The sequence below is a fragment of the Perissodus microlepis genome, chromosome 7 (assembly GCF_051167445.1).
Source record: "Perissodus microlepis isolate ML-2025 ecotype Zambia chromosome 7, ASM5116744v1, whole genome shotgun sequence".
Taxonomy (NCBI): domain Eukaryota; kingdom Metazoa; phylum Chordata; class Actinopteri; order Cichliformes; family Cichlidae; genus Perissodus; species Perissodus microlepis.
Genome location: NC_140467.1, coordinates 25,223,748 through 25,238,612, shown reverse-complemented (window position 1 = coordinate 25,238,612; position 14,865 = coordinate 25,223,748). Strand labels below are relative to the sequence as shown.

The 14,865-nt window shown below is 39.7% G+C and overlaps 1 protein-coding gene across 6 annotated transcripts in view; it reads right to left on the bottom strand.

Annotated features, from left to right (window-relative positions):
* Positions 1–14,865, bottom strand: part of ripor1 (RHO family interacting cell polarization regulator 1) — a 47,935-nt gene that overhangs the window by 21,057 nt on the left and 12,013 nt on the right. For 2 of the 6 annotated variants that reach the window (XM_084934355.1, XM_084934354.1), the window contains exons 2-9: positions 3,119–3,242; positions 2,657–2,809; positions 2,503–2,581; positions 2,393–2,416; positions 2,192–2,245; positions 1,263–1,412; positions 1,004–1,067; positions 776–819 (exon numbers count right to left, since the gene is read on the bottom strand). In XM_084934355.1, coding sequence (XP_084790481.1) covers positions 776–819; positions 1,004–1,067; positions 1,263–1,412; positions 2,192–2,245; positions 2,393–2,416; positions 2,503–2,581; positions 2,657–2,809; positions 3,119–3,216 — 666 coding nt within the window. In that variant the 5' untranslated portion in view covers positions 3,217–3,242. Of the gene's footprint in view, positions 1–775; positions 820–1,003; positions 1,068–1,262; positions 1,413–2,191; positions 2,246–2,392; positions 2,417–2,502; positions 2,582–2,656; positions 2,810–3,118; positions 3,243–5,885; positions 6,306–10,917; positions 11,382–14,865 lie in introns of those variants that run through there. The other 4 variants (XM_084934357.1, XM_084934352.1, XM_084934353.1 and 1 more) reach the window with 4 other exon arrangements.

Below are 14,865 nucleotides of genomic sequence, written 5' to 3'. Positions count from 1 at the left end.
GAACCACCACCCTGGTCTGCCAATCCAGAGGCACTGGCCTTGATCTCGATGCAACATTGGAGAAGCATGTCAACCAAGAGAGCCCTACAACATCCAGAGCTTTCATGAACTTAGTGCAAACCTAATCCACCCCCAGGGGCCCTTCCACCAAGGAGTTGTTTAACTAAATCAGTGACCTCACCCAAAGTGATGGATGAATCATCCTTGTCGTCCCCAGACTCTGCTTCCTCTATGGAAGACATGAGCAGGATTAAGAAGGTCCTTGAACTATTCCTTCCACCTCCCGACAATATCCTTGTGGTCAGCAGTGCTTCACCCAAGTGGCGCACTGCTTTCCCCACCTGAGTCACCTGACAGTTTGCCAAAATCTCTTCAAGTCTCTTCTGCATGACCAATGGTAGATAATAGATTCACAAAATGTAATACAAACGATGCCTTGCGCTTTTCAGAACAAGGGAGGAAATCCTGTCCTATTTAGCAAAATGCATAAAAGAGCAACATCCAGATCTGTTCAAAGAATTCAAAGTGAGTGAGTTTCAATTCAACATCCAAATTATTGCCTTCTTATATCTTAATGCTGATTTTTCAGGTGACAACATACTATCAGAATTTTGGTACTGAAAGATACAGTCATTGATTCTGGTGTCGTCACAAGCTAATACCACAGCCTAAATATCTGGTAACATGACATCCATATTCTTAGCGTTTTAATCATATTTATATTGTTGCCATGAATTCAGAGTGAAAAATGGAGGGTTTGGCGGGTGAGACAAACCTCATATTGGTCACCAGCACACAATCTAGCAAATCCTGCCAGACCTAAAAAAAAGAACAAGTGGAAACAGACTTAGCATTTTGCCAAACTGCGAAACCCCCCCAAAACATTGCAATTAATTAAGGGTCATATCAGAAGGAACACACACATAACGTATGTCATAATTGAGTTGCTACCTCTATTTAAGATTTTGTGTAATCATATCACCACATGATCTCTACTTCTTACCCTTCATCTTTATGTGGAACTTCCCCAGCTGGTTCTCAAAGTCATTCTCCAACACACACATGTTCTAAAGAGAATGAAAAGATGGAGACCTTCAGGCAGTCTTTTCTGTACAGTCTTACTTACAGCGCTACTCCCTATTAGTACTTGGTCGTGCAATGGCTCCTTTCTTCTACAAGAATAATTAGACATTTAGCAATTTTCTCAGTTTAATCTAAAACATTTTTCCACTGCATGCCTTTGTACTTTCTTTTTTTTTTACCTCTGTGTACTCCTTGTATCCTTTACTGGCTTCTGCTAAACTCTCCTTGGCCTCCTTACTTCCTGAGGAAGCGGTGTACGCTTTCACCATCTTGTTGGCTCCATCCCTGAGTCTCCTCTGCATGCAGTAGGACTCATAAAACTCCTCAATCTGAGAGTAGAGAGGAAAAGCTCACAGCAACTTCACTTGAGAGTAGAATTTAAGACAAAGCCAGTCTTGTTCTAGACAGTAAGGTTGTCCAGCAGTGACAGGGAGCTGTGTGCTTAAACATCACAGCTTAATACAAGCTCCGTGTAGTAACCACAGCAAAATAAATAAATAAATAAATGTTTCACGTTGAGTTGGTAAAAATGTACTAACATTGCAGCTGGTCATTTTAGTCCACTTTATATTATTTTGGATGAAGCACCGGTGAAGGTGAAGCACCATTAAAAACAACCTCATCATCCAACTAGTAATCCAGACAGTGGCCACTAGAAAGTGCGTTACAACCACCCTACAGTCTTTTGCTTGTGCACAATGACACGTATACAAGCAAAAGACTGTATCCCAAAAGCAGTCACAGCGCTCTACTTGTTCTACATTTTGACACGTACAGCCTTAGTTCAAAATTGCTTCACTTCATTTTTCATGTCAAATTCCAAAAAAAGTACTCCATAATAACAAAGTAAAAATATATTGATGTATGTATACTGATCACTAGTTTGTTACAATATCAAGTATACACTAATGAACAATGCGAATTTAAAAATGACGAATGCAGGATCATAACAGAAACACAGCCACGACAGCTGTAGAAAATATGTTCTATCAAACTGTTTTTCAGCATCTGTTCATCCTGTGCACAAAGAGCAATGTAATTAGCAAGTCATACAAAAAGTCATCTCACAACTATACTCTTACATGTCAGGAAATCAAGCTGGTCTTACCTTGCTGAGGTGGAACTCCAGTTTTCTAATGTACCTCTCAGTCACCTTCACTTGCTGATTAAAGGAAATTAGAAAGTCACATTTATTCTTTGCATTTGTTCCATTTATAACTAAGCTTTCACAGGATTTTAAAACAATAAGTAATATTAAAATTGACTTATTTCTAATATGAGCTTGTCTGAAGGATTCAAAGCAGCTCACCTTGTCCAGCTCATACAGGAAACCCTGCAAGGCAGAAAACATCAAGTCATCGGCAACTGAAACTATCTCACTTTATCTATTCTTATGCTGGGCCAAAAGTAACAACATACCAGTCTAGAGTTCCTCTTTGATTCTTTTATCTGTCTGGTAAGTGTGTCCAAGTCCATCTGATGAACCTGCAGGTAAGACCTGAGAACACAGACACACACACACTCGTAATCGCTCTCTCTCTCTCTGAAATGCATTTGTTGAGTGTATACTCACTGAAGGCCTTTCTTCAGTGCTTCATACACTTCATCCAGTCGCTCTGGTTGAGGAACCTTCGGTGGGGGGTTGGCCTTGATCGACATAGTAAACAATCTGCTTGCTCTGCTGGGCTTCCTGCTGAGACCAGGAGTGCTGAACACCACAAGGTTCCTGCAGCACCAGAAACACCAAGTCATTAGAAGTCCTGACCTAAAGTTATGAGATCGCCATAACATCCCTCAAGACCAGACCTGGGCGTTGTACAGCTCACGGCTCATATACAAACACTGATGATCAATCAAATTGATGATTGAAATTTCAGCATGTCACAGACCATCAATATATCACATTAAAGAGACACTTGTCCTTATGACAAGTTATTACACATAAGTACAAGATAGTACGTAAACAAGCCGTTTTACACTAGAAAAAAACACATGGCTAGGAGGGATTTTTGCGTGTATGTATGCATGTGTATACCGGTAAGGTTTGTCGTGGGTATTGACTCCAGTAAAGCTCTGGCTCCTAGTGATGGATCTGGAGGTAAGGCGTCTGACTGGGCGAATGGACAGAGACATCGTCGACAGAGTTCGGGACGGAGTCCCTGTTTAGAGCAGAGGAAGAAAAGCACACTGCTGACAACACAGCACAACTAAACTGCTACTTTTAAAAATGAAAACCAAAGCAAACAGCAAATAGTGAGTTCAAACCACCAAAATTGTTGCAATTGTTGCTCGAATCAAGAACAGGAAAACATTTTGTCCAAATGTGTGCTCTTTGCTTTCTGCAGCGGCCATCTAAGCTGTGCTGACTGAAAACATGTTTAATATAAACTTAGCATCAATCAACCCAGATGAGCAACAAGATTCAGAGGTCTTGACTCAGGCCAGCAATAGGCCCACAACATAAGGTCTAGATCAAGTTGGAATCTTCATCTGTGACACTACCACAACTAGGATTCCCAACCCAGGAAGTCAGAGCAGCCCCACCAACCCAAGGTTAACAACGAAGATGTAGGAATCTAAACTGTAAACTGCAGGCATCTAAACTGAATCTAAACTGTAGGAAAAGTGTAAAACATTATAAACTTTGCTGCCACTATTGTGTATTTGCGCCCTACTAAATAAGTCACAAACAGAACACTGACCAGGCTGCAGCAGTGTTTTTAAATACAAACTACAAACACAAAGTATTGTGTTGCAGTTATGATTTTACTTCTTTCATTTTATCTAATGTGCTGATTTTTATTTTTAATTTAATTTAATGTAATTAATGATTTTTTGTTTGTCATGTCAAGTGTACAGCACTTTGTTTTCAGCTGGGAGTTGTCTGAAAGTCCTATATAAATAAATTGCTTGCTTGTGTTGCTAGTGAAGCATGAATGGTTCTGCCTTCCTAAAAGGCAAAACAAACCCAATTGTTTAGGCTTTTCTGACTTTACCATTGGAATGCCATGAAATGACACAATTTATCAGTGTGGGTAAAAGTTAACAGAAATGCAATTAAAGTTTTTTGTATCTTTGTGTATTTTGTGCTGTGGGAACAAATAAATCTTAAATCTTGTCAAGGTTTCTATCCAACTTCCTTCTTATCGTTTGGTGAATCCATTTTGTTGCTACAACATTTGAACTGATATTTGAAGTCTGTAGCCTCAGTAACACAGCACAGTCAGCTGATAAATTTTTCAGCAGAGTTTTTCCTAGTGTGGCCTATGCAGTGTCCTGCATCCTGTTTCTTTAAACAGCTGAAAGGCCTTTGCAAGGCAAGTACCAACCCCCCTCCTTCCACATCACAGGAAATGTCACAATCCAACAGGAAGTCAGATGGAACTCCTTCTCTTGACAGGAAATTTAACAAAGGAAGACAGGTCCAAAGGGCACAGTCTTGTGGCTGGGGAGAAAAGGTCAATTTTAACCACATCACTGAGACTAAAAAGAATACCTTAATGATCTAATGGTCTCCAATTTTCATATTATCATTTCCTGTAAACATGAACATATTTTTTCTGGTTAAAAAGAACATTTTCAAGCCGATTTTTATACACTCACATAGAGAGGGGGGAGGGAGAGAGAGAGAGAGAGGGGGGAGAGAGAGAGAGAATGTGCAAGTGCACATTTATGCACACATTATGGTCAACTTTTTGTTGACTTAACCTAGTTTTAAGTACTGACAAAAACATGAGTGCTGAGGGGGAGTGAGAGATAAAGGCATAGACAAACTGAGCCTGTCAGAAGTTCACAGCACACCAACAGACCAAGTGGAAAAGCTCAGTGATACCATTTCCATCACATTCAGACATTTGCTTCTTTTTGTCTGATAAGTAATAACATTACGCTTTGACAGCAGTGAAAAGTCTACATTACACAGTAAATATCTGAATGCTCTGTATGGTTACAGTGCTCTGTAAGGAGTCAGTGAAACATTGTTAGATTACATGTGTATTTATTCAATGGGAATCTCCTTTAAAATGTAATGAGGTTCTGCTGTCCATGTCCCTTTCTGGAAAAGTGCTGGGCCTTTCATGCTGTTTACACACATGCATGCACGCGCAAAGGCACATACGCACACACACTTTCAGTATGTGAGTACATCATGTAATGCTAACTAAAAGTCAGCTGAGCAGTAAAAGCAGGATAACTGGACCTGGTTAATGGTTTAATAACCCCTCTATGTTTTTCCATCATATCTTGGGACCCCACTACACTGAGGTGGCACAGTAGTGCACTGGTTAGCAACCCTGTGATGGACTGGCCTCAGTCTAGGTTGCACCCTGCATTCAGCCTTATGACAGCTGGGACAGGTTAAAGAGGTTTCATTTTGTTTGTGCAGCACTCTCACACACATTGTTCTAATTTGCATGCGCATCAGACTGAGAACCAAAATAAGTGAAACAACCACAAGTTAACAACAGCCTAGTTGAGTGAATGTTACCAACATGTACATAGTATATGCACTAAAAGGGACTGAATCCTTATTCAAGCACTGGATCATTTTTACTTGATTTAAAAAGCTATGCAGATTGAATCAGAGTCAAGACATGAATCTAAAGAAACAATGTGCTCTTTCCACATCATCTCATCATATTTACATTGTTGAGATTTGGGAATGACTTTATATTTTAAATCTAAAAATGTCTGGAATGAAAACTCAAAGTCCTGAGAACCACAGACTCTGTACATTTATATGCATATGAGCTATTACTATATAAACAAATGGTACACCAATAAATTTAAATAGAAAAACCAACCTTGATGGTGTTCCAAGTCAGATTTCAGGTTCAAACAAGTCAATGGTAATCGGCACATTTCTCGCTGTCACATCCTATCTTGTCCAATAAGTAATCTCTAGCTTTATTATTAGACTGACACAAGCAAATCACTGCAGTAAATCATCAGCTTTAGTTGAACTACTAACTCATTCAGACATTGGCCAGATCCAGCTAACAAACAGGGTGTCTTTCACACTGTGTTTGTTCCCTACATGATCCAAACAGTGGTGCAGTCCTGGCCAATGATAACAAAAGATTCCAGTCACACCATCTCCTCTGCCATTCATGGTTTCAAATCTACACTAGCGCTATGGCCCTGTGCCACAAACTCAAACTCGATTACCACAGAGGCGAATGGAAGGCTGTCACACCACACCTATTGTCTGATGCCGTCTGACCTCTCCCTCCCAGACCATTCTAGAAAAATGTCCCCCCCCCACCCCCCACACCTAAGTGGGGACTATTATTCACTGCTTGGAAACTCCAAGCTAAACCAAAACTGGGACTTATCTAACCCTGAGCTTTTTATTATGTAGAGATAAAAACAAAAAAATTCTGATAGTGAAAGCATGTACACAGAGTGAGTAATATCTGGACCAGTCCCCAATCCTGCTACATGATGGTGAGTCATAATTTGAGATTATATTGAAAATGCATGCTCTGCCATTAGAATGCAAAGTAAAACCAAATGCAAATCAAACGTTCACAGTCAGTGTCTGACCACATGACTGTATCTGCCAATCACTGCTCTTCCCCGTACCATGCAGCTTTAGGTTTACGGGACTAGTCTGGACGTGTAACACCATGTTAAAGGACAGATACCGAGCACAATTCAGATGTCTGGCACAGCCGAAGGTCAACAACTTGTCTGCCATAGAGGATCAGCCAACAAAACCATTTTTGACACTTAAAAATAAAAATAAATGAGTAATCATAAAAAGTAATCATGATTTCAATCCTGTTCAAAATAATCATAATTATTTTGGCCATAATCATACAGTCCCAGTGTAGTGATCTTTATTTCGAGCACGATATCATTACAGCGCAGCTCTGTCTTGTACATAACAGACTGGTACAACATTCACATCACTGTCAATGTCAGTGACCAGCTCCTCTCTCCCCTTACTCTTAAACAAAACCCCCCAATACTTTGATTCCTCCACCTGGGGCACCAGTTCCCAAACTGGAATAGGAAATCCACCTTTTCTGAGTGACAACTGTGGCTTCACACGTTGAGGTGCTTCTAGTCCACGAAACACATGTAGTGACTACATGTGTTTTAATAAGTTGCCTATCTATTAAACGTGATCTAAGGAAGGAATGGTGGTGAACCAGCAACTGGGTCATGGGTGATCAAGGCTTACTGACGCACATCAGCAGCAAAGAATGGTCCGATCCAATGGACGAGCTAGCGTCGCTCATACTGCAGCAAAAGGGGACCAACACAATAATATCAGGATCACCTGCCTAATAAGCTTGATAGATGTTGTTTTCACAGTATTTAGGATACTTAAGCAATGCTCTCTTTAAAATTTCCACTGACTGATCATCTTTTACTTCCTGCTGAAGAACATTTCTTGACTCACTACATATAAAAATTGCTGTATTTATTCAAAGTGGTAACCCTTGGTCATGTCATTCCTTTCATGCATCTCCAGCATGAAAGGAATGTCAAATCTAGACAGACTGGCAGATCACACACACACACACACACACACACACACACACACACACACACACACACGAGGAGGAAAAACACTCGTGTCAAGCTTGCTCCTCCGTCTCTGCCCCAGACTCTGCCAGTTATCAAGCAAAACAAACACCTGAAAGAAAGAACTATAACTTTTAAAATTCCTAATGATTAGATAAATAAGAAATAAACTGACGTGTTTTTATAAATATAATCACATCAGTTTTGCTTGACTATGAGATGAGGAAAGCATTGCTCTCCATTTCCAGCAATGACTTGATGCCTTATATTGTAACCTAGTTTCTTCTATTTGCAACACTACTATTTCATATTTTCTTCTCCCACACCCTGTGCACTCTTCATATGTTTTTCTTTCATGGCTAAATCTATTCCTTCCTCACATTACTGTCTGTATGAGAAGGAAACTGGAGGGGGTGGGGGTGTTGTACATCCTGCAAGGGCAGGGTCAGGAAAAGACTAGTGCAGTTTCTGGATTTACTGAGTCACAGGAATAACCCAACACATTTACAGTGCAGCCATGTTCGCTTGTTTCCAGGAAAGAAAAAGAACCCGTTTGAGACAATGAACTGAAGGCCTGATAACAAAAAGGACAAAGTGAAAAAGAAAAAGATTTATGCTTCTCATTCATATAGTGAGACTTCTCGGTTGAAACAAATCTTACCTTGATCCTTTTTGTTTTGTTTCTCTTTGAAATAACACAGTCCTTCTACATATTCTTCAAGGAAATTTAGAAAGGTACATAATCTCATTAAAACAGATGTGGTCATAGCTCAAACAGAAACGGATATCAACAATGTTAAAAGTAGTGACTGATGTTCATCCTGAAGATAAACATAGAAATCTCATAAAGAAGCAGTCAAACACTACCTATACCTTCCATAGTCAAGGCCTCTTTACAAGTAGGATTTTCACCAAACCAGTGCTGCTAATACACACATTCTCCTTAAATGGAATTTCTGTTGAATTTACTTTTCATGTATTGCAAAAATGGGTTAAAACCAAGGTTAGCAAAGATCAGAACCCCCGTTAGCATTAAACAACTTACGTAACCATTAAGACTAGACAATTGTCATGTGACTTGCCACTATGGTGACCAACAAAACTGAGCAGAAACTTGTTGCAGATTAAAGAAGTTTGCTTTCCAACATGTGGTTCACTTTATGAAAGGATTAAACCCAGACCATCATTTTACCTCAATCCAAACAGAAAGTCTGAAAATAAATATCAGTCTTAAATTAATATGACAACACTTTTACCTGGAATCTAGCTTCAAACAGAAGGTCTGAAATAAGTCACATAAAAATTAAGACAGAACTCTGTTTATTAATAAAAGCAGGACACTTAGGATATGATACATCTAAGTAGAGGGGACTATTAGACAAAACAAACAAAAAAAACAAACAAAAAAAAAAACAAAAAAAAAAAAACACCACATCAGAGGTAGGGCTGCCACGATTAGTCGACTAGTCACGATTACGTCGACTATCAAAATCGTCGACGACTGATTTAATAGTCGACGCGTCGTTTGAAGCTTTGGAAGCTCACAAAAGACGCAGGAATAAGTAGTAGGATTTAAGAGTGTAATAACGGACTGAAACAGAAGATGGCAGCACTGCATGTACAAGGATGCCAGCTGCCGTTAAACCCCGAAGAAGAAGTAGCTGTGTCCCAGAATTCATAGCGCGGCCCAGCTCAGTTTCCAACAATGGTGGCAGCTAGTTAGTTTTAATATTACTCTTATTATTCTTTCTGGGTCACAAAATAAACGTTTAACATATTTTCAGGCGAGAATGTAGCTGTGTAAACCTCAAATATCTGCTCAGTTTATCAAGACACCACATATTTTCAAAAGCGCTCCAACGTTTTCGGAGACGTCTGTTACCCACTAGCTCGATAGCTAGCCGGGGGCAAGGCTCACTAGAGCCGTGAGAACACCGGACTCCCGGCAAATCGTTTTCAAACCCACCGCCGTCTTTCGCTACTCAGGTTAAACACGATATATAAGTCACTTAGGAACAAATAAAATACTGAAAAAAAACAAATAATAACATTTTTAAGTTATCTGAGTAAATCGGTTTGGCTGAGATTAAAGTTATAGTTTTTACACAGCTGAATAAACGTCAAGCAGACAGCTGATCATCAGAAGTGTGAGATGCTCGAGAATATACTCCGGTGTCCTGTTATATTTTAGATAGCGAGGAGTTTATTAAACTTCACCGAAACAATCTGCAAATTTCATTAAAATTTAATAAACTATCATCTTGTCTTTATTTTTAGTTAGCACATACCTTAAACACTTAAAGTTGTAAGCTAATGATAGTTATATAAGAGCAGATGCTGCTGGTGCAATAAGCTGTACGTTTTACGTCCAATGGATGATGATCTGATTAGTCGACTAATCGCAAAAATAATCGGTGACTAGTCGACTATCAAAATAATCGTTTGTGGCAGCCCTAATCAGAGGCAAAGTTCTCTTGTCCTACCTTAAACTATTTTTAATATGTACTACCCACAACATACCAGGAATATAACATAACTATGTTCCGCGAGTCACTATGAAAAACTGATAACAGAAACAAAACACACCTCAAACTTGAGTAACAGTCTTATCATTGTTACACACTCTATCAAGTCTCATCATTGATGAGAAAAGGAGACATTATGAACAATAACAATAAAAACAAACTTTAAAATGAAAAAGTTGTAAATTGACGATATGTAAAAAAAGGTCAGATGTGCTCTTGTATGTTTCAAATATGTTTAAAAGCAATGCCGATGTCTTCATCAGTTATTCAAACAGGAGAGCGGGCCCTCATCATGTACAAAAATATCTTTAAAAAGTGTATCTGAAGCTCAACTGAGGATCAGCCTGTGTTAAACAAATGCAATAATGTTCTTCCAAACTACATCGACATCGGAAGAGACACATCAACACAGAAAAGTTTGTACTCGACTCCCTTGTAGCCACACCTGAATCGATAAACTTTGACGAAGTCTATTTAACTTTAGTGGAAATTTTAGTGGAGTACTGTGGAATTTGTCCTCTGTAACTGAGGAAGGAAATCACAAGTTTCATTGTTTTGCACATACATAACTGCAAGCACTGTTAGTAGACAGACTTGAAAAATATGAACTACAAAAATAACTTAAATTTGGTATTTTGGGGTCAAATTCTCTGGCCATCACCTAATAAGTTACAGGCCTGTTAACGTGCAACTGGGAATTCATTCTGACAAACATAAGCAGTTAATGATTAGAGAGATAAGCTAGTCTCTGTGAGGGCATTACACTTGTCCATACCTCCATATCCACTGTACATGGTAGCTGCGGTGGTTGATGTCGACACTTTCTCGTAAAGGGTCCACCCAACTCCAAAACAGCTATTCAGCCCTCTATCTTTGTGGCTTCTTCTGTGGTATACTTTTTAATCTATTCAACTCCTTCACTCGTTTTGGTATCCGTTTCCCCTCACTTTCTCGTTCACACTGTGTCAGTCTGTTTGCCTTTATCTTTCCCCATTTTCACTCAGTTGTTAATCCTTCGTCCGCGCTCTGACTGATCCCCGTTCTTTCCATCTCCACTTCAGTGATAAGAGGAGGGGGAGGAGAAGTGGGGACAAAACAGGAAAAAGCAAAGCAGTCCTCCCTTCACTTCATCCGTGCTGACATCAGTGTTTCCTGCCCCTCCTTCTCCCTGCTGGACATGTTTCTCTTCAATAGTCAGCACATTTTTGCCCTTTTAATAAATTGCATTTCAAATATTTGAAAATATTCTAGAAACAAAGTGAAAACCTGTTACTTCAGCCTGAGACCTTGTGAACTTCATTGGAAAAATACTATATTGCATGATGAATGTGTCAACATATTCACTTTTGCCATTCATAGTGAAATTGTTGCTTAAAATAATATCTTCTTCCTCAAGTTGATTAAAATGAGAAAGTCTCATCTTTAATCTTTAATCCAGTGTGTGAATGTGTGTGTGAATGGGTGGATGACTGGATGTGTAAAGCGCTTTGGGGTTCTTAGGGACTAGTAAAGCGCTATACAAATACAGGCCATTTACCATCTTTAATCTTGTGTTAACTAATGTGCTTCAAAAAGCTGGTCAGCAGAGTTAGTGTAACGTTTTTTATTTTACATTAGATTTCTTTGTTTTTAAATCACTTTCAGTTTTATTTCAGTTAATTTTTTCGGCCCACTTTTTGCAGCTATAACAGCCTCAACTCTTCTTGGAAAGCATTCCACAGTTTAGGAGTGTCTTTATTGGAATTTATGGCCATTCTTCCATAAACACTTCTGTGAGGTCAGACACTGATGTTGGACAAGAAGGCCTGGCTCACAGTCTCTACTCTAATCAATCCCAAAGGTGTTCTGTCGGGTTGAGGTCAGGACTTTGGTGTGGAAGAACTGGACTGGCCTGCACACACTCTCTCATTCATGTCTTTATGGACTGTGCACTGGTGCACAGTCATGTTGGAACAGGAAGGGGATATCCCCAAACTGTTCCCACAAAGTTGGGAGCATGAAATTGTGTAAAACGTCTTGGTATGCTGAAGCATTAAGAGTTCCAAAACAGCCCTACACCATAATCCCCCCTACACCAAACTTTACACTTAGCATGATGCAGTCAGACAAGTATAGTTCTCATGGCGACCGTCAATGCCAAACTTATCCAGAAAACGTCTGGACGCAGCTCAATCATCCAGGTGAGTAAATACCCAAAGGTTGATCCTGTACATCTGGACGTAGCACTTTCAGTGGTAGGAACATTTCGTCACATCCATGTAGTGTACTCTGTTAAGTGCCAGGAGGATTGCCACGATTTATACATCGGGGAAACCAAACGACCCCTGGCAAAGCGGATGGCACAACACAGAATAGCTAACTCCTCAAGCCAGGACTCCGCAGTCTATTTACACCTACAGGCCAGTGGCCACTCTTTCAATGATGAGGATGTACACATCCTGGACAGGGAGGAAAAAGGGAAAGACCATCTCGGAATCGAGGAGGGGGCCTAATTTTACATCTTTCACCATCTTACAATGCTGTGATTGCAGCCATTCCCCAACTCTCTGTGAATGGTACTCATGGCCATTGATCAAGGGTCTTTAGTCAATGGGCTTTGATCAATCGTTGATCAGTGGTCATGACAATTTGCAGATTAATGATCAAGGAACTGACCTCACAGCCTATTGTTCATTCAGTGGGCTGGTTTCAGTCATTGTGCAAACTGTATTGTACATCGTAATGTTTATAAGATTGGCGAAACCTGCACTCAGCTGAGACTGAAGAAGTCACTTGGATCAGTGACGAAACGTTTCTCCCACTGAAAACGCTACGTACAGATGAACACAATCAACCTTTGGGGGTTGTCCAGAGAACACGTCTTTGCATTGCACTTGGTGATGTAAGGTTTGGGTACAGCTGCTCGGCCATGGAAACCCACTGAATGCCACATGAAATATGCAGGTCTGTAGACACAGACTCTACAGAAAGTTGGAAACCTCGGTGCACTATGCATCTCAGCATCTACTGACCGCACTCCGATTTTAGGTGGCCTTCCACTTCATAGTTAGCTGTCATTATATAATGATTAACAAGAAGAGAATACTTTAACAAGAATTAACTTACCAAACAATAAACAGCTGGTGTTATAGAATTTACTTCCAAATTTTAGATGGTAACAATTTTTTCTTTACTGCATTAGCTTTTTATATATTTTTCAACTTAGAATATTATCTGCTTTCACTTAAAGTAACCGAGCTATATAGTGATATTAGAGGTTACCACTAGATGGCAGTAGAGTCTTTGGTAGTCAATCCACCATAAACTGCTGATTGTATTTACCACTGTTATATTGTAAATGTAAGATCTGATCTTTTATTTGCAGATATTTCCACCAGTGACTGCAATAAATTCACACCCTGAAAATAAACATCACACTGCCAAGTATTACAAGGTTAATCAGAAATAAGAAAACATTCCTCCAAGAGACCATGCCACTGATATCATAAGTTTGACAAGTTACTACTGTGTCCATAACACAAAGAGTGCCCAATGTATTATTGTCTACATCAGGAAGTCACTTAATTCAGTGATACAGTAGCCACTGTCAAGGGAAAGTGGAAAATCCTTCAGAATAAAAGTATTTTGAGCTGTGAGCTGATCTGAGCTTTGAGACATGGCAAATTATTTTGTGGAATCAGCAATCACAAGATGGGTACATTAAGGTCATACAGGGATGTACATGGTCAGCAGCAATACTCAGGTATGCTGTGGTATTTAAACCCCGTCTGTTGTTGCTAATGGAACAGGTTTGCCAATAAAGGATTCCCCACACCATCAAACCATCAGCAGCAGCGTTTCCATAATTTGATATGTGTCTGGTAATATATCCTGTAGGCGAACACATTACATTACAGCTAAGTGTCAATCTGAAGCACTCACTGAAGCAGCAGGTTTTAGCAATGGAGCTACTGAGAGAGCATCAGGTCAGCTGGATTTTACTGAAGATTTATTTCTTGGTAAAAATCACATTTAAATTAATAAAGCCTCTAGGCAATTCTTTTCTGTTAGCCACTAAGCTAATATCGAATGTTCAGAAAGACTATTTTTGCATTGAATTGGTTTTAACAGCTTTAACAAGAGAATGAATGTTTTACTCAACTAAAGACCGTTTGAAACAGTACCAAACACCACACCTGACAAGTAATCTGTTCATACATTTATCAGTGTTCTAAAACGGGATTTAAAATACTGATTAACACCGAGTTGAATTGAACAATGTGATTTGAATCAGGAGACAAAGACGATCTCAAGGCTGAACTGACAGCCACTGAAACAGAACAGTCTGCAAATTGCTAGTTTACCACGGTGGAATTAATTTGCAATAGTTGCATTGTCCCAGTGCTGTGACTGTGTACTGTGACTGTCTTATGGTAATGCAGAGTTGAGCAGGGATGGATTCTAAACCTCCCCCTTCTGGTCTGTTCAAAATGACTTCATCTTGTTACTTTTCAGCAGTATTTCAAAATTGGGACGCTGCCCTGAACTTTTCTACATATTACCCAATTAAGGTTACTGTCAGAATGCAAATTTAATATTAACCTGTCTTTAATGTCCCAGCTCCCTAGCAGAAAGCCTGTGTGATGCCAGACTACACCCATGTGAACAGTGCAGGTTAAATCACACTGAGCAGGTGAGTGTCATGTGCTCTGTCTCCTGCGCACCATCTAGCAGCGTCCTCAGC